At 49.7% G+C, this 23,792-nt stretch overlaps 7 protein-coding genes across 7 annotated transcripts; 6 read left to right on the top strand and 1 right to left on the bottom strand.

Moving 5' to 3' along the window:
• Nucleotides 1-77: 77 nt before the first annotated feature.
• On the top strand, nucleotides 78-7,511 carry F5J12DRAFT_911393 (uncharacterized protein; the record flags this gene model as incomplete). The annotated part of the gene is made up of 17 exons (XM_051749037.1): nucleotides 78-293; nucleotides 349-1,101; nucleotides 1,148-1,570; nucleotides 1,620-1,982; nucleotides 2,039-2,149; nucleotides 2,200-2,550; nucleotides 2,600-2,677; nucleotides 2,729-2,817; nucleotides 2,866-3,049; nucleotides 3,103-3,357; nucleotides 3,411-3,487; nucleotides 3,544-4,928; nucleotides 4,975-5,698; nucleotides 5,739-6,053; nucleotides 6,106-6,810; nucleotides 6,866-6,992; nucleotides 7,050-7,511. The coding sequence occupies 17 exons, from the start codon at nucleotides 78-80 to the stop codon at nucleotides 7,509-7,511; spliced, it is 6,618 nt and encodes a 2,205-aa protein (XP_051602712.1).
• A 230-nt stretch (nucleotides 7,512-7,741) lies between these two features.
• Nucleotides 7,742-9,373, bottom strand: F5J12DRAFT_904248 (glycoside hydrolase family 16 protein; the record flags this gene model as incomplete). Its single annotated transcript, XM_051748501.1, has 12 exons — nucleotides 7,742-7,869; nucleotides 7,958-7,996; nucleotides 8,052-8,107; nucleotides 8,155-8,289; nucleotides 8,327-8,417; nucleotides 8,467-8,601; nucleotides 8,650-8,790; nucleotides 8,868-8,919; nucleotides 8,973-9,053; nucleotides 9,106-9,134; nucleotides 9,186-9,226; nucleotides 9,297-9,373. 12 exons carry the CDS (start codon nucleotides 9,371-9,373, stop codon nucleotides 7,742-7,744), a joined length of 1,005 nt encoding a protein of 334 aa, XP_051602713.1.
• Nucleotides 9,374-9,570: 197 nt separating this feature from the next.
• On the top strand, nucleotides 9,571-15,099 carry F5J12DRAFT_911395 (muts domain V-domain-containing protein). Its single transcript, XM_051749038.1, has 34 exons — nucleotides 9,571-9,917; nucleotides 9,971-10,055; nucleotides 10,110-10,217; nucleotides 10,272-10,600; nucleotides 10,658-10,753; nucleotides 10,806-10,814; nucleotides 10,874-10,897; nucleotides 10,947-10,966; nucleotides 11,024-11,036; nucleotides 11,084-11,158; nucleotides 11,204-11,241; nucleotides 11,298-11,314; nucleotides 11,368-11,482; nucleotides 11,528-11,774; nucleotides 11,827-12,077; nucleotides 12,125-12,245; nucleotides 12,296-12,368; nucleotides 12,418-12,481; nucleotides 12,531-12,678; nucleotides 12,734-12,881; nucleotides 12,930-13,050; nucleotides 13,101-13,140; nucleotides 13,189-13,263; nucleotides 13,314-13,652; nucleotides 13,726-13,739; nucleotides 13,795-13,807; nucleotides 13,857-13,883; nucleotides 13,933-13,976; nucleotides 14,022-14,114; nucleotides 14,167-14,216; nucleotides 14,263-14,288; nucleotides 14,345-14,365; nucleotides 14,416-14,559; nucleotides 14,613-15,099. The coding sequence occupies exons 1-34, from the start codon at nucleotides 9,630-9,632 to the stop codon at nucleotides 14,943-14,945; spliced, it is 3,609 nt and encodes a 1,202-aa protein (XP_051602714.1). The 5' UTR covers nucleotides 9,571-9,629; the 3' UTR covers nucleotides 14,946-15,099.
• An 81-nt stretch (nucleotides 15,100-15,180) lies between these two features.
• On the top strand, nucleotides 15,181-16,129 carry F5J12DRAFT_904250 (translocation protein; the record flags this gene model as incomplete). Its single annotated transcript, XM_051748502.1, has 6 exons — nucleotides 15,181-15,195; nucleotides 15,237-15,318; nucleotides 15,378-15,523; nucleotides 15,552-15,857; nucleotides 15,910-16,001; nucleotides 16,036-16,129. The coding sequence occupies 6 exons, from the start codon at nucleotides 15,181-15,183 to the stop codon at nucleotides 16,127-16,129; spliced, it is 735 nt and encodes a 244-aa protein (XP_051602715.1).
• F5J12DRAFT_813908 (thioredoxin-like protein) lies at nucleotides 15,790-17,155 on the top strand. Its single transcript, XM_051744965.1, has 5 exons — nucleotides 15,790-16,311; nucleotides 16,371-16,384; nucleotides 16,438-16,709; nucleotides 16,762-16,832; nucleotides 16,885-17,155. Exons 1-5 carry the CDS (start codon nucleotides 16,245-16,247, stop codon nucleotides 16,962-16,964), a joined length of 504 nt encoding a protein of 167 aa, XP_051602716.1. The 5' UTR covers nucleotides 15,790-16,244; the 3' UTR covers nucleotides 16,965-17,155.
• On the top strand, nucleotides 17,076-18,274 carry F5J12DRAFT_493013 (uncharacterized protein). Its single transcript, XM_051739690.1, has 2 exons — nucleotides 17,076-17,675; nucleotides 17,785-18,274. Exons 1-2 carry the CDS (start codon nucleotides 17,232-17,234, stop codon nucleotides 18,151-18,153), a joined length of 813 nt encoding a protein of 270 aa, XP_051602717.1. The 5' UTR covers nucleotides 17,076-17,231; the 3' UTR covers nucleotides 18,154-18,274.
• Nucleotides 18,275-19,856: 1,582 nt separating this feature from the next.
• On the top strand, nucleotides 19,857-21,392 carry F5J12DRAFT_492512 (uncharacterized protein). The gene is made up of 5 exons (XM_051739689.1): nucleotides 19,857-20,213; nucleotides 20,325-20,333; nucleotides 20,415-20,508; nucleotides 20,576-20,786; nucleotides 20,885-21,392. The coding sequence occupies exons 1-5, from the start codon at nucleotides 20,088-20,090 to the stop codon at nucleotides 21,309-21,311; spliced, it is 867 nt and encodes a 288-aa protein (XP_051602718.1). The 5' UTR covers nucleotides 19,857-20,087; the 3' UTR covers nucleotides 21,312-21,392.
• The last annotated feature ends 2,400 nt before the right edge of the window (nucleotides 21,393-23,792 follow it).

Consider the following 23,792-nt stretch of genomic DNA (forward strand, 5'->3'; position numbering starts at 1 on the left):
TTCCAGGTGCGTGACGGTGCGCCGGCCCGGCCATCAGTAAGCGCTCTTGGGCGTTGGCGCTCCCCGTCTTACCCAGGATGTCTTCCTCTCAGCAAGAGTTGCCAACGAAGCGACACTTCGGTGCCATGGCGCGCCAAGTTCGCTTGTTTTCTCTTGACTCTCACGGAAACACAGAAAATCCGGTGGGGAGTTGCGAGTTTTCTTCCAGTCATGGCCGTAGCAGATCATCTTCTGCCGGTGTTGCTCTTGAACTGAGCATTCGCAACCATCCGACCCCACGAACTGAAAGACAAGTTGGGTGGACACACAAGTCAATTGTGGAATCGCCTCAAGCAACCAGCCCTGAAGGACCTCAGCCGTCCGCCAAGTTCCTCTGCATCTTCGCCATCCGTCACTAAAAGAGCGTTCTCACCACGGTTCGCACATGTATTCAAATCCTCCGGTTCGTTATCTAGCGAACCGTCTACGGATGATGTAGGCCCACCACCTCTTCGTGCCCCCTCCAAACTGCGATGGGAGCAATTACGCCAGCATGTAGTCGCTTCTACTACTCCTATCCCTCCGTCGCCAGTGCCATCCCATAGGACAAACACAAGCGGCCCAACCCCCACTACGCCTAAAGCTTCCCGTTTCGCCCGCCTTGGGCTTCGGCAGGTGGCGGATCATGTGCGTGAGGCTACCGTGGACGATTCTCGTATGCTCGCCGACGATATACTCAGATTATACTGGTTTTCTCGACCATTGGACGCTCGTTCCGGGAGGCAGGAACGGGAAGGATCAACTGGGACTGCGACATCTTTGACCTTGCCACTCATACCAAACGCTATCCCGAATGCCGATCTGTTACTTGCAGATTCCAGTCAGGATCTCTCGAGACCTGCTTTTGCCATCTTGTCGAGACAAGTTTTGGAACTTCATGATGCCGTACTCCGCTATGCTTCGCGGAATGTATCATATCTGCCGCACGAACACTTGGTCCTTGCGATACTCTTAAAGCCTTTCCTTACAGGTTATGCCAGGGGCCTGGCTGAGGAGGAGCGTTGGACTGCAGTAGAGGCCTTCGAAACCGCAGTTAAGATTTGGCAGCCTGCGTCCGCTGAGGTCAGTTTAATTTGGCGTAACGTCGTCGGATGCTCATTTACATAAGATGGGTATTGAACGCTGCATATGGTGTTGTAGTGCTGCTCGCCAGGAAACACCGATGAGGCCCAGGATCATTGGCATCCTCAACTCTTTGCTTCGTCCACGCACCGGTCCTATCGAGTTCCGTAGCCCTGGCACATTCGTTTCGTTGATTCAATCACTGCTCACGACACTCGTTTGTATACTGGAGCAAGTGTCGGATGGCCCTGATGCTGATATCGTCAAGGACTTGATCGCTCAACTACGGACCGGTAATTGTGGTAGTCTCGCTTCATACCTAGCTGACGTGGAGGTGGATGGGATTCCTGTTATGCTGGACGGTGTCAAAGAAGCAGACCTCCGGGATGCCTTAGTTTCCGAAGCCCTTATCCAATGCTGCAAGTTTTCTCCCCCGTGGGTTCGGACTCAGGTCATAGCCTTCCTTGACGTATGGTCTCTCTATTTCTGGAGGTTTACTTTTCACCAGTTTGTCACAGGAATACTGGAGACCTGCGTGGCAACCAGAGCCATTTTCTCCTTTACTCGCCGTCACTCACACCCGAAAACTAAACGTATTTAGTGATGTTTTGCTCTTAATCGCTTCCATCGATCAAGTGGGGCAGAAATCTGGCACGGAAGTCATTGTCAATATTGTTGAAACTAGGGTCAACAAAGAGTTAGTGTTGATCACTGGAAGGTATTCAATGGACGTCATGAAACGTCTCAGTTTCTCCCTACTCGAAGTTCTCTGTCTAAGTAGCTCACGGGAAGAAGACAAGGGGAAGATCCTGGCCTTGCTGACGGAATATCTCATGAGCGAACGATGGAGGCCAGCTGTGGAAAGCTCTATTCAAAAAGCGGTGAGTGCAGGTATTTATGCCGATGTGGCATGGCGCAGCTCAAGAGCGAATCAAAGATCAATTGTCGAGAATGGCCGTTAGCTTGTGGTGTCGTGGAGGCCTTCTTCATACTGCCTGAGATTGTTCGCGCTTCCGTTTTCTCAGTCGTAATACCCGCTTTACAGGAAGTGCGAATTCATTTTCGTTTTCATTATCATGACCTTTAATCATTGCCCAGAGACTTGTCATTGACCCTCCGTCCGACTCAATTTCGTTGTTCCCTGGTATCCTTGAAAGGGTTTCCCGACTATATCCACAACTATTCTTCAAACCGTTCTTTTCTTGCGCGGCCTCGTCCAAGGAGTTGTCTGTTGTTCATCACCTTCAACAGGTTGTTGGCGTATCTGCTTTATTACCTGATATCTGGCTCCATGATCCAGACATGATTGTCGTAGCTCTCATGAACGAGGTTGGCGACAAACAAGAAACTCACAAGACGTGGGGAAGAGCAAGATTGGGTCGGACTGCATTGCTGGTAGAGCTGATAATGGTAATTAGGGCATTGATCCCTGTAGATGCGGCTGTGCCTGTGCGTTTTAAACATGTTGGATTATAATCAACTCATGCTCCGGTGATAGCCCAGCAATCGGGTCGCTTCGGCCAACCGATTTTTCAGTACACTAGAAACGCGACTTGGTGTCATGCTAGATGTAAGAGTAAGAATTTTCCCGCACTTTCCCGAAGTTCAGTGATCATTTTACATTCAGGAGAGAACTGTCTTGATACCTCAATCCCAGCGACTCCTTCTATCTGTATTGTTGAGACATATCAGGCTTCTTACCCGTTCTCTCAAACGGTAGGTGTTTCTCACTTGTGCTACAGGGAGGTCGTAACGTCTTTCTAGATCGTCGTGGTTGTCAGCATCGATATCATGGCTCCTGCACTCACAGCCAGGGTCTAGCATCGATGATGGTGGCGACGATGTCTTAACCGTTGACGACAACGTCGTGGCTGAGCTGCTCGAAACGACAAGTCAACTTGAGGCCCTGTACCGGTCCGCACAGGAAGCCATCCAGGCTTCGCATCAGGTTTGCTGATGTTTGACACTTCCTTAATTGTGCTTGACACTTGTGTTTGGTAGCGCAGAAGCACCATGTTATTTCCCAATTTCTTCAGCAGTGGTTCAAATACAAACAACGGGTGCCAATCAAAACTTAGTGCTTACTTCACTGAGCGTGCAGAGTTCTTATCATCTTTGCCGCGGTCTCTGTCACAAGAAATTTCCAGATTGCTAGTTATGGTCTCACCATCGCTGACAGCAGAGGACCATGGTTCTCTTGGCCCTTTCTTATGGAAGCACTGTTTACATGATGCCGGATCACCTACTGCGCTTTCGGTACGTGAGAGTTTCACCGTATATTTCATTGCCACTAAGTCGATGCTAAATAGGCTGCCTTCTTGATTATGCAATGTGCGGAGAGGGCAACTACGACCCTGATACCTATAATTACGAGTGACTTGCAGAGGTCTGTATATTAGTTTTCTTTGATTCAGAAACGTTCCTGATTCATCCTGGCATCAGCCGCGACGACCAAGTCAAAGTTACCGCTATTCGTCGGTTCTACGTCTTGATCGCAATGCGCTTTCAAATTCTCTCTGAATTCTTCATCCAGGACAGAAACCACAGGCGCCTATTCAGGTCTGCGCGTGATCCCCTTCCATTTGTAGCGACGAGCATAGGCTCAAGTTTGTTCGCGGAGAAAGAGGAGGAAGAAGGGGACGAGGGTGAGATGTCCCTCGAACTCAGGAAGCGCCTAGCCGAGGTCGGTTGGCTCAGTGATAAGGAGTCCGCTGACAAGAAGCGCCAATGGACGTGCACACCTGTGTCATTATTACCTCTCTACGCGGTCGACCGTGTAGTCAACGTGGAACAACAGATACTTGTGTCTTCGTTCCTCGGCGGAACCCGAAAAATACGTTCCAATAGTGATGTTTCTGATTCTGGGTTATCGACGAGGACGACGGACTCCGCTGCGCGGTCTGGAAAACGCCGTGCAGTCTTTGTTCCACAACTTGCTGCTCTTTTCCCTTTAGTTATTTCCATGGCATCAGAACCTCAGTTAGAAGTTGCCTCCACAGCTCGAGACTGCATCCTACACGTCCTTCGAGACGACCCGGCATTACTACTCCGACCTGCATTTGACCTCGTCGTAGGGAACAAGATGGATGAGGCCGCAACAGCTATCCGAGGATTGCTACACCTTCGGCATGTTCTCCCTCCCGCAGCAACCCACTACATCTTCAACCACTTGATGGGTTTTCTAAAGTGGTTAGCTCGGGAAACCAATACTGGGGATCCCTTGCTCGATTTCGCTATGTCTTCTACCCTGTTAACTGGCTTTCTTTCCCAAGTCAGCGAAATGTCTCTGCGCGAGATAAGGCGCGCCAAGGTTGAGCCTTTCCTTTTACCCACTGGATCGCTGTGGTTCCATGAAACGGCCCCAGTCAGTGCATTATTCCCCCGCAGTATCGCAGCAGCTGCGGAGGATAGCGTGAAGCGCATGTCGGTATTAGCAGCGATGACCGTAATCAGGCTATCTCAAAACCGGCTTTTCCTTGCACTGTTGCAGAAGCATCCCAAAGATGTGCAGGGGATCCGCAAAAGCATGAAAGGAGTAGAATTGCCCTGTCTGGTTGACGGCGGACGAGCAACTCTCTTGACGCTCAACAGGCTTGTACCCTCCAAAGCAAAACTATCGGTAGCCCTATCCCAACCTAGCTGCTGGATTGGTGTGCTGTCTTCACTCCTTTCACGAAGCTACCTGCTTCTGACGACCCAGATTTTCAAATCCATGTCTCCACATATTAGTGAGAGGAATGAGCTTGCAACTTTCATCGACGGTATCAACCGAATACTGCTCGCACACTCAAGTGACATCGGCATCGTCGCCCAGGGATTGATTGGTAGTAAGATTGCTTCAGTATGGAAGCTACTTCTCTGACCACTGTGCAGCACTTATGGTAGCCGGTACCCGATTTCGGCGCTTATTCATCTCAGGAGGTGGCTACCCTTTATTTATGCTCGCTATTTTCAAACTATATGCCGAGCAAGAGGGAAACGAAGGCATCAGAACATCCATAGAATACGCCGCGAACCGTTTTTACGCCCTCCACCAGGAAACCTTCCTCTTCCAGATGCTAGATGTCGTGGCCCACGCTGTCATGACCAAGGAATGTGATGACTTCTGGACGACGGCGCACGTTCATCAACTTCTATCCTCTCTGCGATACGACACAGCCACCTCTTTGGATTATTCAGGCATCCGCGACTCTACTAAGTTGCAAGAGAAGGAAGCGTTAATGGTTGTCACTGCCGAAGAGAATCCCCAAGTGTTCATTAATTCGACAAGGCGCCCAAGTGCAAACGAAAAAAAGTTGTTAACAGACCTACCTGAAGAATACGCGAGTGTCCCTCTCCCTCCCGAGAATGTAATACGACTTCTGTTGACGGTCATAGCTCATGACCCATCAGCACATCGGGCACAGCGTTTCCTCCGTCTTCTCCGGCTGTCTGTCCAGACAATGTATAACGTGTCGAAACCAGCGCGAAATATCCTACGTGATGGCATCGACGCTATCGGAAATATCGTTACGCGAGTTCATCCCAAATCTCGTAATCCAGAGTCCACACCTTCGTCGAACAATCACTCATATGACAACGTCTTCTCTGAGATTCCGTTTATCAACCTACTTCAGGCGGAATCAAAGTCGTCCTAGCGACATCGCCTCTATGCAATTAGACTTCCTGCGCCTCGTCCTCGAATATATACAATGTGGTGGTCACGTTCTTCCCAACACCTCCCAGAAATTCTTCGAGATTACGAGGCTTCTCTTGCGCGAAGCCTGTGGACAAGAGGTTGAAGACATCTTGTCCCAATACTCGAAGAGTTTTCTGAACAGGACCAGTCAGCACAGTAGCAAAGAGGTGACTGTATTTTTAGAGATCATCGCACCGATAATACGCACCTACGGATCCACGGTCGACTTCGCCGGTGTCTACGAGGCAATCATACCCATACTCTCCGACGACCGGTTTGCGAATGATAGCTCGCCTATCACAAATACTCGGTACGCAAGTTTGCAGGGCCAGCCTGGAAGTTCTCATCGAGCGATGTACCGAAGGGTTGTTGCCCCATTGCACGACTCCGCCGGCTATACATCTGATGACCCGTGCGGTGTATATGCGCGGTGTAGACATCGTTGCTGAGATCGTAACCCATCCACCCACCTACCAATTAACGACCTGCGTGCTGATTCCGTTCATCCTGTCTTTGGACCCTGGTGGCGACAATACCAGCAGCTCCAGGTCGCACAACCGTGAAGTCTATCATAGAATCTGGTTGCGTCTGCTTTCATACTCCCTGAAAGCATGTCAGAGCGCGTTTCAAACTTTTACTGCCTCTCCATCTCCGGAACGTCGTAAATCTCAGGACAAGCGTCGCTCGGGTTCTACGGAGGAAACAGTCATGAGTGTTGTTGCCGCCCTGCAGGCATTGAAAGTCATCTGTGTGAAAGGGGCAGAAGAGATCTCATTGTCACCTGGGATTTGGACCCATATAGCAACTGTGCTAAAGTCTCTCCTTGCGGATGGCGATGCTTCCTTCGCATTTGGTGGGGAGTTGAGTGCCCCTCCTTCCCCAGTCCAGTCACCACATCACAGTATCGCTTCGTTCGACCCCTTTACTAGTCCGGACGCGCTTCGTCCGTCTGTGGCCTTTGATTTCCGCCGTGTGACTAACTCACCCTCTCGCCCGCGTCTTGTTGACTACCTTCTCTGGTCTCTGCTGGAGTTTGTCTGCCTGTGCCGCGGCCCGCTCGTTTTACAATTCCGTGTTGTAATCCAGGAAAAAGCTCGTCGTCTTGATGATGACATACGATCTCATCAAAGCGGGTTCTTCGCCAACATACGAGAACGACGGGTGTCTTCCATCTTTTCAAAGCCGCGTAAACGTGCCTCTAAAGCAGAAGCTGGTTCTGGGTCTCCAATGAGTCCATCGCCATACGGATTTACTCTTGTTAGTCCCACAGGACGGCCCCCTGCACACCCTTGATGTGGATATTAGCGTGGATCGCAAGGCAGGGTTCGAACGCTCGCCTTCTTCACCAGGCGGGCCGTCTCACCTACCGCAGATTGTCCATCTCGGACCGACTCAATTGCACGAACCCCAACAATCCGCTTCGACGACGGGCATAATATGCATGCATCTTAGAAATGGCACCATCAAGTCGCCCAAGCTCATTCATGCGACGTACCGGCGTATCCGGCTCGTCCAAGCCTCAATGGGCTATGATTTATTACTTCCTATCCCACCCGGGATGGAGGCTGACGAGGGATTCGACACAATCAAGGCATGGACGAAGAAGCGGGCAGTTGAAGAGCTCGTCCGCGAGATGGAGGAACTAACGGAAGAGTTTTTACACGCCTCAGGGGAGTCTGGAGCAGACGAGTCGATGATTATCGTCGATCCTGACGAATCCGCCTTGGTATAATCAGTGCCACGGGCGTTGCGGCGTACATTACATGGATTAATCTTAATCGAATATGATGGAAAATCGAACTGCGAGGACGCTTGCCCTTAAAGGAGTGCTTAAAGGAATGACTTAAATATTGACACGAACTACTCCGTTGTCTCAAGATTCGTCAAAGAAGCTGTGTGACGAGGGCTGATGCGAAGAGAGTAGAGACGAATGTAACCGGCATGGCATTCGAGCCCAACAATCTACCGGCGTTGTTGATAAGCGTAGTCGCGTTGGAATATGCGATGGACTGGGGTATCGAGGGTAACGTTTGGACCATACACATACGATGTAACGCTCGAGTTCATCGGAGTAGTGTCATTGCATTGGACTGACTACCGATTGGAACAACGCGTAAAAGTGTCCTAGAAGGATATGGGTGTGAACGATACGGGCTGCAGAAGAGCTACATTGCATACCAGCTGAGACGTAGTCCGGGTCATTCCAGTTGATCATACCTTTAAAAATAGTCCAGCTCAGTCATTCACATACCACATCAGAAAATCGATATACCTCCGGCCCACTGGATCGTGCCTTGTGGTTCGGTCGAGATGCCAGCCGGCCACAGGCTGCGGAGGATCAGTATTTTGACCTCTGTACCGTGACAACAGCCTACCTGAGTTGGATGCGGCTGGGTGTATTAGGGTATTCAGTGACTCCGGTTGCATTGTTGACGCAGTCAGATGCTTTGACTGTACGCGTGACGTTTCCATCAACAAGGAAAGTCAAGGTATCAAGGTTGCCAGTCAATCTATTAGGGGTATCTGTGTTATTAATGCGAGCCAGACGAAACGCGTAAGTAAATGCCGACCGTGAAGTCATGCCAATTGGAATACGTGTCACTCAAGCCCGTCTCCGTAACACCATTGGTCGTTTGTGCTATGGAGGACGTGGTTAGCCCGGATATGGAAATAATACACCACCTTACGGATAACGCCCTGCCAGAAGTAATTCGTTTGACCTTCGGTGGTTGCATTTCCGGGAAATTCCCAGTCAATCTCATCTTTTAAGCTACTCATGGTAATGAAGGCAGTAACCACTCCTGCCCAGCGACCGGTCTTCACTGAACCGTTGTCAGTACTTGCAACAATCGAAACAGGGAAAGACTTACACCTGGCGGTGATACGACCATAGTGAACGTAACGGGTGGAGGACAGCAAGGTGCCACCGTTGTTTTCCGTGAGAGTGAGAGCAATGGCAGGTTCTCCATCCGAAGTGGCGTTGAAGATGGAACCCTGTTGCACCACCCAATCTACAATTAAGTACTGAGTCTGTTGCGTCAGTACAAGGGGGAAACGGCGAATCACAAACCATATTCAGATGCATTACCGTTGAAATAGGTATAATTACTGAGGATACGGGAGGTATCGGAAAGGGTATACTGTGTGATAGCGACTCGTGAGCGAGCTGAGTAACAGAGAAAGGCAGCCTCACGTTGGCTGAGTGGCAGATGGGGTTAGGCTTGCAAGAGTTAAGGCTATGTGAGCTGATAGGATCGCAACCGCCTAGACAATACTAGTAGACTAGCAGGTCAGACAATATATGTGTCCATATGCTGGACACCCACGTAGCCATTGCCGCAGAATCCGTATTCACCTGGATAGAGGTATCACGAATGAGTCTACATCAGTAGCGTATGCATCGTACTGCAACAAGGGTAATCGGACGAGCAAGGTGTAGTCGCGTTGCTAAGCCATGGGAAACAGTGCGGGGTGTGTATGAGTAGTCATACCACGGCGTAGGTAAAGTGGCTCTCACCAAGTCGCGCCTCGTGTGCCAAGCACGGGAGGCAAGATAGCTGCCAGCGAAATAACGACAGCCAGAAGGAAGAACATATATGACAGGCCTGTTGGGGGGTATGAAAGAGAGTGTGGGGAGACCAAAAGAATGACTGTCGGGACTGGACTGGGTTATAAAATGGAGCTCGACTGAACGCTCCAAGTAAATATCATGACATTTGGGCCTTAACATTTACTTATGTAATTATCTATTTTTATATGTAGCAGGAATTCTTAGCGGAAATTACGTAACATATAACTACGCGCCCGCAACGCGACGCGTGAGGTGACTCTTCAAGCTTCAAGCGCAACCATGGCCCCAAAGGCGCCAGTCAAACAAAAGTCTGGTGAGAATATGAAGCAAAAGAGTCTTATGAACTTCTTCTCCAAGCCTGCCGATGGCGCGAAGCCCACTAAGGCACCAGTTCGACGAACCCCCTTCTCAGAGTCGCCTGTCGATGTCGAAGTACTTACCTCTCCTGCCGCACCAAGTCACGGGTCTTCAGATGCCGGGGACAAGGGAACACCCCCTACTAGTGATCCCGTCGATGTTAGCATGCTTTCTGATGAGGAGGTGGCGTTGTCGGCGAGGAAATCTGTGGTAGGCCAGTATTATATGCTCACTCTTCTCAACTATATGCGTGCATTTGACAGCCTCGTACGAAACGGAAAAACATTATCCTCGAGTCCGACGATGAGGTTGGCACTCCTACCCATATACAATCATCTCCTTGTCGCGGTCAGTGTGCGCACTGCGAAATAGTCTCTTTTGGTTCTTAATAACCCGTCGTAGGTCGATCGAAGAAACCCCGTGTAGCAAGTCCCTCAGACGACGAATGCAATGTTGCATCAACTTTTTTGTCCCGTTTATCGAGGTTCAAACAAGCACCTCGTAACGCCCGTCGGTTTTCCACAATCATCATCTTAAAAACATTATCTCATGATTTTTGACTAGCAGCCAAAAAGGCATACCATTCTGACGAGTTTATCGTCCCATCCGACTCTGATGAGGACCCACGAGATCGCTCGTCTTCTCGTGCCTCGTCCCGTAGTACTTCAACCCCTCATTCAGCACATGATGATGACGATGGCGAGGACTACGAGGGTGACGAGAGGACCAAAAAGTCGCAGCCTAAACGATCTCTAAAACAGCCTGGTATAGCAGGTGTCTCCAGTGGAGGGCACTCCCTCTTCCTTACTGCTGCCGAGCAGCGCGCTCAGCAGCAGAAGACAGAGAAGAAAGCTACCGAAGAACCATTTGCCTTCTTGCAGGATCCCAGGGATGTAAGTATGACCTGTTTTTCTTAAATCGAGATTTGAGAATGTGCCAATCTTTACCAGAAAGATGGTCTCCGTCCTGGTGAGCCGGGTTATGATCCAAGGACTTTGTATATTCCAAAGCAAGTTTGGGCCTCCTTCACACCCTTTGAGAAACAAGTTCGTTGCCCACTTAACTGATTTTGCGCGCTAACTTATTCCTTGTTGACAGTTCTGGGAGGTACGTCTAAGCAAATTTCAAACATCTGCAAAAGAAACTCGAGCTAACTGTTCAACAAGATTAAGCAAAACCATTTTGACACCGTAAATGTGTTTTTAAATTTTGATCTATGCTTTACTCACCGATTGTCAGATCTTGTTTTTCCAAAAAGGGTACGGAAGCTGAATCTCGATTTTAGCAGTTTGCTGACTGAATCTCTATCCATGCAGGAAATTCTTGGAGGTACATTTGCATATATGTTTACCTTCGGAAACTGATATTGTTCTTAGTTGTACGAAGAAGATGCCCGTATTGGTCACAGGGAATTTGATCTGAAGCTCACGCAGAGAGTGAAGATGTCTATGGTATGATGAGTCTTCGGTTTCGAAAATCTTCATAATGTTTTCTAGGTTGGCGTGCCAGAGACCTCTTTTAACTTCTGGGCTGCGTAAGTCGGAATGTATATTGCATTTGTATACATCTGACGACCCCGACTTCATGTAGCAAATTCCTCGGCAAGGGTATGCGATTTTCGTTCCGGCAGCAAGTAAGATTCACCCATAGGTTTGTGCAGGATACAAAGTCGGTCGCGTCGACCAGTCTGAGACTGCACTGGGTGCCGAGATGCGCCTAGCCAGAAGCAAAGGCAGTCAGGTCGAAGACAAGGGCAAAGAGAAGATTGTACGGAGGTAATATCCACGTTAGAGCATAAAGGTGGCTGCTGACTGTACCAGGGAGTTGAACAAGGTTTACACCAACGGGACATTGGTGGACGAAGAGCTCCTTACGGACGAGCACGCAGGTCATTGTATCTCCATTCGAGAGGATTCGTCCGGTCTACAAGGGTGCAATTTCGGTATTTGCGTTTTGGACAGCGCAACATCCCAGTTTGATTTAAGTGCATTCGATGACGACGTATGCTTGACTAAACTGGACACGTTGTTCAGGCAACTGAGACCAAAGGAGGTCATTTTTACCAAGGTGAGATGCGATACTCGGAAGTCTGACGACTGGTGATAGTAAATCCTGGCAGGGCAACTTATCTGTTACTACTACACGGTTACTCAAAGCCATTCTTCCTTCTGCGTGCCTGTGGACAAGCTTACGTGACGTGGAAGGATATACTTTTGAACAAACCATCAAGGAACTTAACGAGATATTCTCAGAAGGCGCGGAGGACGATGGAATGTGCGCCGAGACGGAATTGAGTTCTTCTGTGCCCCAGAGTATCCGAGACATGACTGGATGTAAGACCGCTATAGAAGCCCTTGGGGCAATGTCATGGTAAGGTGTTCTGTACCCCAGATGCTTCTTACAGTCGAGCATGTTAGGTATCTTCGCCAGCTAAACATTGACAAAGACCTCTTAACGATGAAGAACTTCAACGTGTACGATCCTATGAAGGCTGGGCGCAATCTCGTCCTCGATGGCCAGACGCTCGCTCACCTTGAGGTGTGTGGAACCTGGTTCGTTGAAATTAGGAAGACTAAAATCTGAGCTAGGTATTGCAAAATAACGAGGGTACAGATGAGGGTACTCTCCACAAGCTCCTCAGTAGATGTATCACACCGTTTGGTTTGTGTCTTCGCTGTCCCCATGTCGCACTGCTTGATGACTCCCGAAGGTAAACGGCTGTTCAGAATATGGCTTTGTGTTCCACTCAGAGATGTGGCTGATATCAACAACCGGTATTTTGTTTCTTTCCACTTGGGATATTAGTTGACTCGTTGGTTGTAGCCTTGATGCAGTGAAAGATTTGATTGATCATCCAACGTTCGAGGCACGCTTTACGGACTTGGTCAAGGGCCTTCCTGACTTGGAGCGTATTGTTTCTCGTATTCATGCAACGAATTGTAGAGTCAAGGACTTCATCAAAGTACTTTCAGTAAGTCGATGTTATGACATCTTACCAGTTTGGGAACTCCATTGCTATCGGATAGGCTTTTAGGAAACTGAACGATGGGCTTGCAAGTTTCGCCGAGAATTCGGAGTTATTTGAGTCGAAAACCATCTTAGATTTGTTGAGGTCAGCGCCAGATCTTTCACCTCACCTGAACAATGTCCAGTCGCGCTTTACTGTCGACAAGGGTGAGGACCGTTCATATCGAACTTTTCTTGGTGACTCACGGAAATTAGTCACGGATGAACTCCTTCCCGTGGATGGCAAAGATAAAGTTTACGATGGTGTCATGCAGGAGATATCAGAACTGGAGCAATCGCTTGATTCCCGGCTGAAAAAGTTTGAGAAGAGCCTTGGGTACGCTGAAGCGTACCACCACTTTTCGCCACTTATTCATTTCTGAGCAGGTGTAACTTGTCCTGGTGGCATAGCGCGAGTGGAAACAAGGTACCTATTTCTTCCATGGATGATACATTTGACTCTGACACGGTATAGGAAATATACCTTATTCAAACAAAGGTTAACCAGGAGAATATCCCCGATGAGTGGGTAAAGAACAGTGCTACTAAAGTAAGATGCGTGATGTCTTCCATGCCCTTCCTGCTAACCAACATTCCCAGACCGCCAAACGATGGGTAGTCCCGTCCTTACAGCCAATGATTCGGCGTCTTAAAGAGGCACGCGAAAACCGCAACGGCGCTGTGAAAGATTTCAAAGGACGTCTGTATGCCGAGTTTGATGCAGATCGTGGAGTATGGCTTCGCGCCGTACGAGTGTTAGCGGAATTTGATTGCTTGTTTTCGCTTGCAAAGTCATCGGTTGCTATTGGCGAACCGTCTTGCCGACCCGAATTCGTCGAGGGCGAGGCTGCTTTCGTCGAGTTTGAGGAGCTTCGACATCCAACACTGTCTGCCCTCAGGGACAACTTCATTCCAAATGATGTCAAATTAGGAGGAGGCGTTGGTCGGATTGCTCTACTTACTGGTGCGTTGTTCTCCATGTGGTTGAGTTGGGACTTACATTGTTATATAGGGCCCTAACATGGGGTGGGTTTCATCCGCAATCATCTTAACCTTGGCTAACTTCTTGTGACGCTATCAGTGGCAAATCGACGGTGAGCCGGGATGTGATTTAAGTAGCTGTTTCTCAACCTGGTCTGGCAGGCAATGAGGATGACAGCTGCTGGCGTTGTAAGCATCGTGTTGTTCGTTTGATCCTCCGAGCTGACGTGAGCCTCAGATCATGGCACAGCTTGGTATGCTCGTTCCCGCAAGATCTGCACGGTAGGTGACCTTGAGTATCCAAGGTGTCCCCGCTGACCTGAACAGCATCTGTCCAATTGATAAAATCCTCACTCGAATGGGAGCGTACGACAATATGTTTTCTAACTCCAGTACGTTTAAGGTTGAGTTGGACGAATGGTAAGCTTCCGAGCTTCCCAGAGGTGAACAGTGGGTTAATGACCGTGTCCAGCTGCAAGATTCTCCGTGACGCTACTCCCAGATCATTGGTCATCTTAGATGGTAAAGTCAATGAAGGTCGCGCTTATCACACTAACAATTGTAACAGAACTTGGCCGGGGTACCTCTACATATGTGCGTTAGTTTTTTACTATGTAAGGCTCATCCTAACTGACCCGATATCGATATAGGATGGGATGGCGATTGCTGCTGTGAGTCCTAACAACGTGTTCAGCCGTATGGCGACCATAACTACTTGCAGGCGGTATTACATGAATTAGCAACCCGAACCCTTCCTCTTGCTTTCTTTGCCACTCACTATGGCTCTCTTACGGATGACTTCGCCTACCACCCTGATATCAGGAACATGCATATGTCGACGCTTCTTGATGATGAGAAACAAGAGGTACTGCATTCGATTTGTTGTTGTGGATTTCCCTGATAACCACGTTTCTTAAGCTTGTCTTCCTCTACAAATTGGTCGAAGGCGTCGCATCGTCATCGTTCGGAACACACGTAGCCAGTCTCGCTGGTGTTCCCTCTGAGGTTGTATCTCGCGCAGAGGTTATTTCGAGTGATTTCGCCAAACAATTCAAAGCGCGCATTGATGGCCAAAAGAAATTGCTCGCATCCAAACTTCCTTTGGTTGCCCACGCCGACTTCAAGTATCTGCTGGCTTTGGCAGCCGGTGACCTGCATTTACCTCAGGACCCTTACAGGCAACGACAGCTCCTCGGACGACTGAAGGCAGCTATCCGGTCGTACCTTCCTCTAGACATCAGTGCACGTTGACAAGGTGCTCCCTATACCACAATTCCAATGCTATCATACCTTTGCATTCGTTGTAGATTGCGCATACCGTTACTTTATATCTCCATGCTCGTCGCTTATGTAATTTGCAGTCTCTGTTACCTCAACTTATGGCTGACGTAAGCTAACCATGAGGCGAAACTTTTTCGTGACGATGTGAACACTTAACTTATATCCACCCTCTTCTCCCGTTGTTACCTAGTTCCCAGTCTTCATAATGTCCACATGCAGAGTCGGTACAGGCAAAAGCGCCTGCTCAAATACACAACATAGTGCGTTTTCCTCCGGAGCAACCAGGCTGGTATGAAGACTCGTGTTGGCGCTCTCAATGGCAAGCGGGTGGACTACTTCAAAGGTGTGTCTACGCACCCACTCTTCCATTTTGCACCACGGGTTCTTACGAGTTCACTGTAGGCAAATCAGCCGTGAAAGCTCTGCTGTCACCTGCTTACGCCAAAGCCAAAAATGTGCCAGAGATCACTACTGATGCGCAAGCGGAGGCATTCCTGCAAACTATCTCGCAGTACATGTTTTTCATTCGTGTAGACCGCGCTGAACAAGTCGGCTCGTCTGGGATCACCGAAACAGGTTACAGTCAGTCCCATACAAAGCTTTTCGCACGACGCGTATTTTGCCTGGTTCTACGATGGCTCACAGTGGACCACTTATGCCGGAGGATTATTGATGGTGGCCATTATGCTTGCTGGCGTAATGTTCCCTCTGTGGCCGCCTATCATGCGCCTTGGCGTTTGGTACCTCAGTATGGGGGCGCTAGGTCTCATTGGCGCATTCTTTGGCTTAGCCATCATCCGACTTATATTCTACATCATCACGATCATCGCCGTGCCACCTGGAATATGGATATTCCCCAAACTGTTTGCAGATGTTGGCGTTGTGAGTGGCTCTTTGTGTTGTACCTTTCGGAATGCCGACGAGTGGCTGCCAGATTGAATCATTTATTCCATTGTGGGAATGGGACCTACCGAAGAAGAAGGGCGAGAGGAGAAGGAAAGGCAAGAAAGGGGCAGGTGGAGAAGAGTATCGAGAAAGCAGAACCGCAAAACGGTGCCAGTGATGTGCAAGCAACGGCAGATGATTCTGCTGGGAGTTCACGTCCGGAGAGTAGATCGGCACGTGTAGAGGAAGTCCCCGACGAGGACTCATGACGGGGTGATTACATGTTGGGGATCCGGGACACTGGAGCCAGTAGGATATGCACAATTGTGTGCACCTTATATATTTTACCAGGTACCCCACGTACTATTACCACATTTTGGTGCGATGGGAGCATTCCATTCCGTTTCGAACTTCCGGGAGTTGTGCGGATTAGTCATCGCGTGTGTCGGAGGTTTGCGCAATTGCAGTCCCCAGCCTAACGCACTTCCCGCCCACCATGATTCTGCTCAGTACTGAGTTCTTCTGTAAGTTTTGCATGCTGACCTTCACATGTCTAGCTTTATTGATTGTATAGTAGGTTTCCTCACTATCTCGAAATGCGCTTTCCGTTAGTTGGAGAACACCAGCATTCCGACGTTTTCTGTCAGACGAGGCCCGCGCGAAAATCCATGCAGCAGTGAATGAGCATCCCGTCGTATTATTCATGAAAGGCACTGCGGAAATGCCTCAGTGCGGTTTCTCGCGTGCGGTCATTCAAGTCTTGGATATGCACAGAGTACCATCAAAGAAATTGCGAACATACAACGTCCTCGAAGACCCAGAACTCAGGGGCGGCATAAAGGAATTTTCGTGAGTCTCTATACTGAACGCTGTGATTTTCTTAGTAAACTCGGTATTTCAGTGACTGGCCGACAATTCCGCAACTGTACGTTAATGGGCAGTTTGTGGGTGGATGTGACATACTTTTGTCGAGTAGGTTTAATTCCTTTGCAAGTTGCTGGCACTCGAATAACCTTTGCAATAGTGCATCAGTCCGGGGAATTGGAGGCTCTACTTGAAAAGCACGATATTATCCCGAAGATTGAATCCTCGTCCCAGTCGTGATTGAGATTCCGCATCTGCGACACCCCTGCCCGATTCGTAAACGCAACTCTGCTGTTCAGGGAGGTTAACTCGCCGTGTCTATGGTATATTTCGGACATTTACCGGTAGACGGGAAGAGTCTCCTGCTAGAGTCCAATGACACACTTTAACACTAGCATATCCTTAGTAGTACAGTATTTGACGCGCACACATCATCACCACTCTGCGAGCATCAACACGCCAGATTCTTTGTCTTGGATACGCCTGACCTAGTTCATCGCCGGAAGCATGTTTTCTGGAAGTGTCCAACCCAACATCGTTTCCCTCTTCTCGTCTACAGGAAGCCAGCCTCTTTCGCTCTTCGGTGTACAAGTGGACACTGCTTTGCCATCGGATTCCTTCGTCCACCTTTTGGACGACAGCACTTCACTTCGTGCACCATCTGGAGCCTCTCTGATCGCACCACCAAAGGCTTACCATGATGAGGACACGGAGGCATGTATAGGCAAGCAGCTCCGACAGACCGTTTTGCACATCCAATCACCAACATTGCGCACAACCTTCATTCAGTGTCCCTCGCCTTTCTCGTTCCGGACAGACGACAAGGGCCTTGGGTTGAAACACGCGTGGCTGCAAATTCAAGTCCGCAACCTTGGCCGTGAGTGGTCGTTCGAAGTGGGCATAGTAGACAAGGCAGGCAAACATGGAGTCGTAAGGTGCTCCACCTTTCAGGTAGTCAACCTCTTCTTTTGCTTTCAGTTACCAGACTTCCGGTGCCTGTCCACAGCTTCCCTGTTTTATTCCTGGGATAAGTGGGCTGATACTTTGTTTTCTACCTTAGAAAAACCCGACTCTCAACTACAATCATGATCTCGCTCCGGTTCTCCATCTTCCTCTCAAATTTCCGTCCTCCTCGTCAAACGCTTTGACTGCATGGTCGACTGTGACTGTACATCTCCCGAGTTTCATTCCTCAATTCGCCTCCGTTTCCCGTGATCAACGGTCGCGAACAGATGCCTCTGATGAGGATGGTAGCACGGAGAATGCCAGTAGTATTCCCTCGCCACAGTCCTTGCCTGGTGGGGCATACGCCCATCTAACGTACGTCAAGATCTACGCTACGTGTCGATTGCGCAGAATCTGGCTTAGTGGCTCTGCACCCGGTGCGGGAGGTCCGACTCCTTGGGAGTTTGAACTTTATGGCGACTAGGTGGCATTCGAGGTCCAGATCTCTGTTCCCCGCCACATCTATGGCCCGCTTGCTTGTCATGCATGTGATTTTTTATTGCGCTTTATCTCAACATACGGTATCAACCATCAGTGTATCTCATCGGGCCTTAACGTGAGCGTCGTGCCGGCGAGTTCCTGTCTAGGTAAGGTGCAGCCTTGCCCTCTAGTAGTTTGTCATTCGAGCGAGTGGTGTCCTAACGGATGTGAAACTGATGTTTCGGTGACACTGACGTCGTGCAGTCCGCGGCATTCCACTGAACACAAACCGGCTCTTCATAGCGACTCGCTCGACTAAATTCGACCGTTGTAGTCGTATCATATGAACCCGATATTTCTCCTTCCATCACCTCCCATCACGAACTGTTATTTTTGCAATTTCTTCGCCTCCACTGCGTCTGCAACTGCTACATTCTCTGCCGTGAATGGTCATTGTCCTCCCCGCGCGACACATACCCAGGACCGTCTCCTTCGATTACGTGATGGCGATAACAGATCCATTGTCAGCTCTCAGGACGCTCACGATGCCAGCTAGTTGGTTTAGTTAACCCGCCGCGTACAGGTGAGATTGCTGTTTCGTCCCACGGGACTGTCATTTTTACTCTCTACCCTACTATTAGCTTTTGACGCAGCTGGTCATGGCAGGAATATTCAATAAGTAGATGCCTGGGAATTTGTATCGGGATATGAGGATGGTGCTGCTCGACAGTCTAACGTTATCAGATTAGTGTGTACCTCAGTCTCGCTCCGCGCATCAGCATGAAATGAACTGGGCTTCGGGTCCCTAGCCTCATCTATAGCGGACGGTGCTGTTCGAATGACTTTGTTATCGCATCGGCGATCATCGATAGTGTCTGACCTGATACTGACTAACAGTGTAGGAACTTGCGGGGCGAGGTGAGCCGAGTCTCCAACCTTGTCAGTCGTCACAGTGAACACAAGGGTAGCTGGGGAACGGAGCCTAGGGTAGGAATTCAGTACCTGCCACGCGGATGCTCCGTTGTCTCCCAGTTGTGCAAATTCACTCTAATCCGGCTATCTCCACATCGCCGACCTAATAGGCATCTACACAGGAGAAGGGACCGATGATGCGATATCCAATCTTCCAGGGTACGGTCCGTATGGATGACAGCGGGAAGTTCCCGTTGTTGAATCAGCTGTGGGGTCGTGCGCTCGGCAGTTAGCGTGCACCTAAAATACCTGAAATTCGTTGATCCTGTGCTTTTCTATCGATCCGAAACGACAATTATTGGACAGGCCTCCCATCGACACTTGGGAACCATACTGGAATCTTCCGTAACAAGAGATATCTTATCTACGTCTCCCATCTCGTGTTGGACAAATTCCAGTTGGCGTAAGTAATTGCCCAGACGTGGCACCCTTCTCAGGCTGTGGGTTGCGTAGGTATCGACCCGCCATCGAGGTACTTAAATTTACTGTAAAGTATGTTTCAGCGTGGTCTGTGTCGTATGCCTAAGTATGGGGGAGAGCGAAGGGAGGAAAGGCCGCACCAGTCCTTGGGGGTGAGTTGTCGCAAGACCTCCAACTACTAGCGGGTGCATGAATATGTTGCAACCGTCTAGTCTGCAGGCCCGCAGCCAACGAGAATAAGCAGTCAAAGTGGAGCCCTGTAGTTTATCAAGATCACAAGGGGTCTGTCAACCACACTTAGTGTTGCCGATAACGATTGAACTGCTTCCCATTCCTTCACTGAAAATGCCACTACGGACCCCTACGCAACCTACACATTCACACAGATCAGTGTGGGTCAGGCGCGGAGATCGAAAATTATCGATCGCCAACTTCAATCTTATCGTCTTGAGTCATTGGCCACTCTGATTATCGTGATACTGAAGAAAACCACGTACTAAGTACTGCCGTGTTCGGGCCAACACCGGCACATACAAGTAGGACCGCATGGCCGATGCAATCGAAAACGTCGAAGACATTCTGCTTGACTCGCTCGAGATCCTCGGCACAGAACGAGTAGAAGACCCGGGGTGTATTCAGTACGGCGACCTCGTACTAACCGTCGCGCCGAAGGTGAGTTTGTAGTCGGGTTTCTGCCGGTGACTTCCGTTAGGATTCCGTCGAGTTTTTGGCACCTTCTCGAATCGTACTAACTTCGCGTTGTTTGTGTTCCTGGATACACAGGAAGGAAAGGTACGTAGATGCTTCCGCTTCTAGTGCGCGCGAGAATAATTGAGGACTTCCCGAGTACAATGCTGACGGAATTTTGTTAAGGCGAATACGTTGCTCGCAGACCATCTGTTCTCACCGGCCCTCCTCCTCGCCGAGCGCATCGAACGAAATTTGGTCGAAGTTGCAGGCCGATCTAGTGAGTTTTGATTGACGTACGGTTCACCTCAACATGTAGAAAAACTAGCAATCTTTCAACTTTCCAGTCATCGAACTTGGCGCGGGATGCGCACTTCCCTCACTCCTCGCTGCTACCCTGCCTGAACCCCCTAAGCTGGTAGTGGTGACGGACTACCCGGATGATATCATTCTTGGAAACCTCAGAAGGACTGTGGAACGTAACGTACAACATTTCCGCCCCCCGTGTGCCGTGCATTGCGAAGGATACGAATGGGGAAAGGACGCCTCTTCACTGCTGTCAGTGTCCCATACCTCTATGTCAGGTGTCCACCACCCCCTCTCAACGCACGTACTCACCCTTGGTGCCTTCGTTCTTTTTTCCTTCTTGTTTACAGTCATCTGTCTGAGGGCCCTGACGGGTCACTTGGGTACGGTGTGGTGATAATGTCCGACTTGCTGCACTTTCACTCCTCCCACGATGCACTCATCCACTCGCTCTCGTGTCTCCTTGCGAAGACGTCTGGCGCTCGGGTGTACGTCGCCGCAGGTAACTATACCGCACTACCGGTATGCCAGAATTTCCTGGACACTGGATCCCGTATTGGTTTGTTGTGGGAGGACGGCGGCGGCGCTAGTGACCAAGGGAACCACAGCGATTATAAGGGGGATATCGAAGCCACGAGCCCGTGGCTGGGCACAAGAGCCATCGCCGGCATTGACGCTACACAGCTTGGCGTCCGCAAAGGCCTGTGCCGGTGGTGGGTCGGTAGATGGAATATCCCAGACATTAAAGGTGTTGTTGATGGGATCACCGTGGTCTGATATGCTGCCGGGCAATGTTGGTCGGCGTTAATTAATACACCTCTGGCATTGCAAGGCTTCAGGGTTTTGCGGTGAATTCTTCGGAGCAGATCCCTCTGTTATCTTACCCTCATCGCCCTAGTTCATGCCAGTCTTCGTTCTTGCAGTTAGGCAAGGTCATGTCACAAGTTTTTACTCATGATACGTGTCGGTGAATAACCTTCATCGGGAATACATTCTTTGACGCAGACACCTGCGCGCCCAGGGTTTCTAATCAGGTGCCGACCGAGCGGAAAAGACCCAATTTCTTTCACTTCCGGAACAAATTCGTCATTATTAATTCTGACACATCTAGCATCAGAACTTTGGGTTGTGGTCTTGCGAGCGGTAGTGATGCGTTCCCAATCCGTGGCTACGAGTAATGTACTGGCAATTCTCACAGGCCTCATGTCATACTAGGGAACAGATCGCGTTTTCAACGGGAACGATGTCAAATAAAAACCAGGCTGCAGCGATGCGAATGACACCCGTTATACGAGATGGACACGAGGCAGAGAATGTAGAAATTTGAGCGGCGGACAGTCACTCCTAGCAGGAATGGTTTCCTTGTGTTCTCTGACGCAAATATTCCACTCCACTTCATGCCATTCCCCTACGGTGGGTGAATAACAGTACCTGAAGGACTATGTACAAGGTAACAGTCTGGAGGTTGGAGCGTCACGTAAAGGGGTCGTCATGACGGTCTTGCACTCACGTGGTTCTAGTTGGCGATTAAAAAACGAAGGCACAATCGTGTTACATACCTTCTGTGATCGTTCGCGTACAGAGGAGGTGGAGCCCATCGGGCGTTTGCATAATGAATCAAAACTCCCTGAGGCTTCGCGGAGTGAACGCGTTTATGAATCATATTGGTGGGGATCGATGAGAATGACGTTAGAACACCATGAGAATACGTACATAAGTGCGAACAATCGACAACTGCGCCCGTCCTCTACAGGGTCGCATCGCAGTCTATCGGGATATCGGGATTCAGGCCTGGTAAGATTGGTAGTTTGCCGCGGATATTATTGAGTCCGTTGTTGTACGTTTAGGTTCATGCTGAGCGTAGTGCACGAGGTCTGACAGTACCGCACGAACATTGCACGCAGAACACTAATACAGCACTGGAACGGTTTCTTTGTGGACCGAGAAGCAAGCGAATTCTCCGCGCGTATTGGATACATGCCAAGAAGACAGAACATGTCGAGGGGCTTCCAGAGGCTTCCTTGGCAACGCAGCACGCCCTGATGAATATGTGGCGCCGAAATTACTGTTGACTGCTGACGGACCCAAGTCACCAAGTTATAAGTTTAAGGGTACGTGTATGAATCCTTATGGGCAAGTCTGTTTTTCCATGACCATGACCCCCCGGAGTACATGGAATTTTTGGGAAACCTGGGATTCCTCTACGGAGCATCCCGATGGCGGTGGCATTTGCGTTATTTGGCAAGGTAAAACAAACGAAGACTCTCACGGGAACTCTAGCATGAGTTCAACGCCACGCGATTTACACCCGGATAGTACTTGCATACGGGAGATACATGTAACTACACACAGCCCTTCGAATGACTGAGTCGCGGTCATCTCGCGGCGTTTGTCGCTTTGGCTCGCTGAGGACGTGCTGGAAGACAACGCCGGACACACGATGTCCATTCGGAACTCAGGTTGAAGTCAAGAAAGGAAGCGAGCCAGCGTCTCGGCAGGCCTTCATGATCGTCCTTGCACCCAACGTTGCGTATGCGAAGAAAAAAAAGTTTCAAACCTTCCCTCAACCCTGTATACGCATATTCACGGAGCGTGTCCATCCGAAGACTGGCAGCTCAAAAGTTAAGGACACGCCGTCTACGGTCTATATAGATTTTAAATTATTGCGGTCATTATCAAAATGTGCACACCCAGCCACTGCGCATGCATACCCACGAAGAAATAAGTCACCGAAGAATCTGGGTTCTACCCATCGACCTTTCGTGTCCCGATCCCCATGGCAAAACTGACACAGACTGTCTGCAATGACTGACGCATGATTAGAGTAGCTCGACGCTCAGGCACGATCACAGACCGTATCATACCATACAGGCGCCGTACGTTGTACAGTGTGTAATATTTAGACGCGGGGAGTGACTCAGTTGTACTGTGGGCAGCTCTTCACTGCTGCTAGTTGCAGAGGAAAGAATGTAATAAACTCAGGAGGTGGAAGGGGTGCAAATGCGATCTGGAACGGCGGCAGTGTTGCTGGCTAGCTGGAGGCACATCACACCTGAAACGAAGGGGAGCTTTACACCATCGTGCCTAGTGGACCCTACCGAGTTCGATTGTAGTTGAGACCCATGGGGATGCTTGTACGTAGACGTACGAGATATACAGCCTGGATGTGAGTGAGACCCTAGGCGAGACACCGTCGTCCCTGCATCGCGGGTGTTAGCAAGTATGTATCATGCGAGCGATTCGAAGCGAAAATTCACC

The sequence above is a fragment of the Pisolithus orientalis genome (assembly GCF_024613125.1).
Source record: "Pisolithus orientalis strain OTSU chromosome Unknown F5J12scaffold_6, whole genome shotgun sequence".
Classification (NCBI taxonomy): domain Eukaryota; kingdom Fungi; phylum Basidiomycota; class Agaricomycetes; order Boletales; family Pisolithaceae; genus Pisolithus; species Pisolithus orientalis.

Excerpts from the sequence above, each read along its gene's own strand:
- F5J12DRAFT_492512 (XM_051739689.1), top strand. The coding sequence starts at position 20,088 with ATGGCCGATGCAATCGAAAACGTCGAAGACATTCTGCTTGACTCGCTC. Across the intron at positions 20,509-20,575 it reads CGAAGTTGCAGGCCGATCTA|TCATCGAACTTGGCGCGGGA; the intron begins GTGAGTTTTGAT and ends TCAACTTTCCAG. Across the intron at positions 20,787-20,884 it reads AAGGACGCCTCTTCACTGCT|TCATCTGTCTGAGGGCCCTG; the intron begins GTCAGTGTCCCA and ends TCTTGTTTACAG.
- F5J12DRAFT_493013 (XM_051739690.1), top strand. The coding sequence starts at position 17,232 with ATGTTTTCTGGAAGTGTCCAACCCAACATCGTTTCCCTCTTCTCGTCT. Across the intron at positions 17,676-17,784 it reads TAAGGTGCTCCACCTTTCAG|AAAAACCCGACTCTCAACTA; the intron begins GTAGTCAACCTC and ends TTTCTACCTTAG.
- F5J12DRAFT_813908 (XM_051744965.1), top strand. The coding sequence starts at position 16,245 with ATGGGAGCATTCCATTCCGTTTCGAACTTCCGGGAGTTGTGCGGATTA. Across the intron at positions 16,710-16,761 it reads GGCGGCATAAAGGAATTTTC|TGACTGGCCGACAATTCCGC; the intron begins GTGAGTCTCTAT and ends TCGGTATTTCAG. Across the intron at positions 16,833-16,884 it reads ATGTGACATACTTTTGTCGA|TGCATCAGTCCGGGGAATTG; the intron begins GTAGGTTTAATT and ends CCTTTGCAATAG.
- F5J12DRAFT_911395 (XM_051749038.1), top strand. The coding sequence starts at position 9,630 with ATGGCCCCAAAGGCGCCAGTCAAACAAAAGTCTGGTGAGAATATGAAG. Across the intron at positions 11,483-11,527 it reads AAAGAGAAGATTGTACGGAG|GGAGTTGAACAAGGTTTACA; the intron begins GTAATATCCACG and ends TGACTGTACCAG. Across the intron at positions 13,141-13,188 it reads ATAGCGCGAGTGGAAACAAG|GAAATATACCTTATTCAAAC; the intron begins GTACCTATTTCT and ends GACACGGTATAG.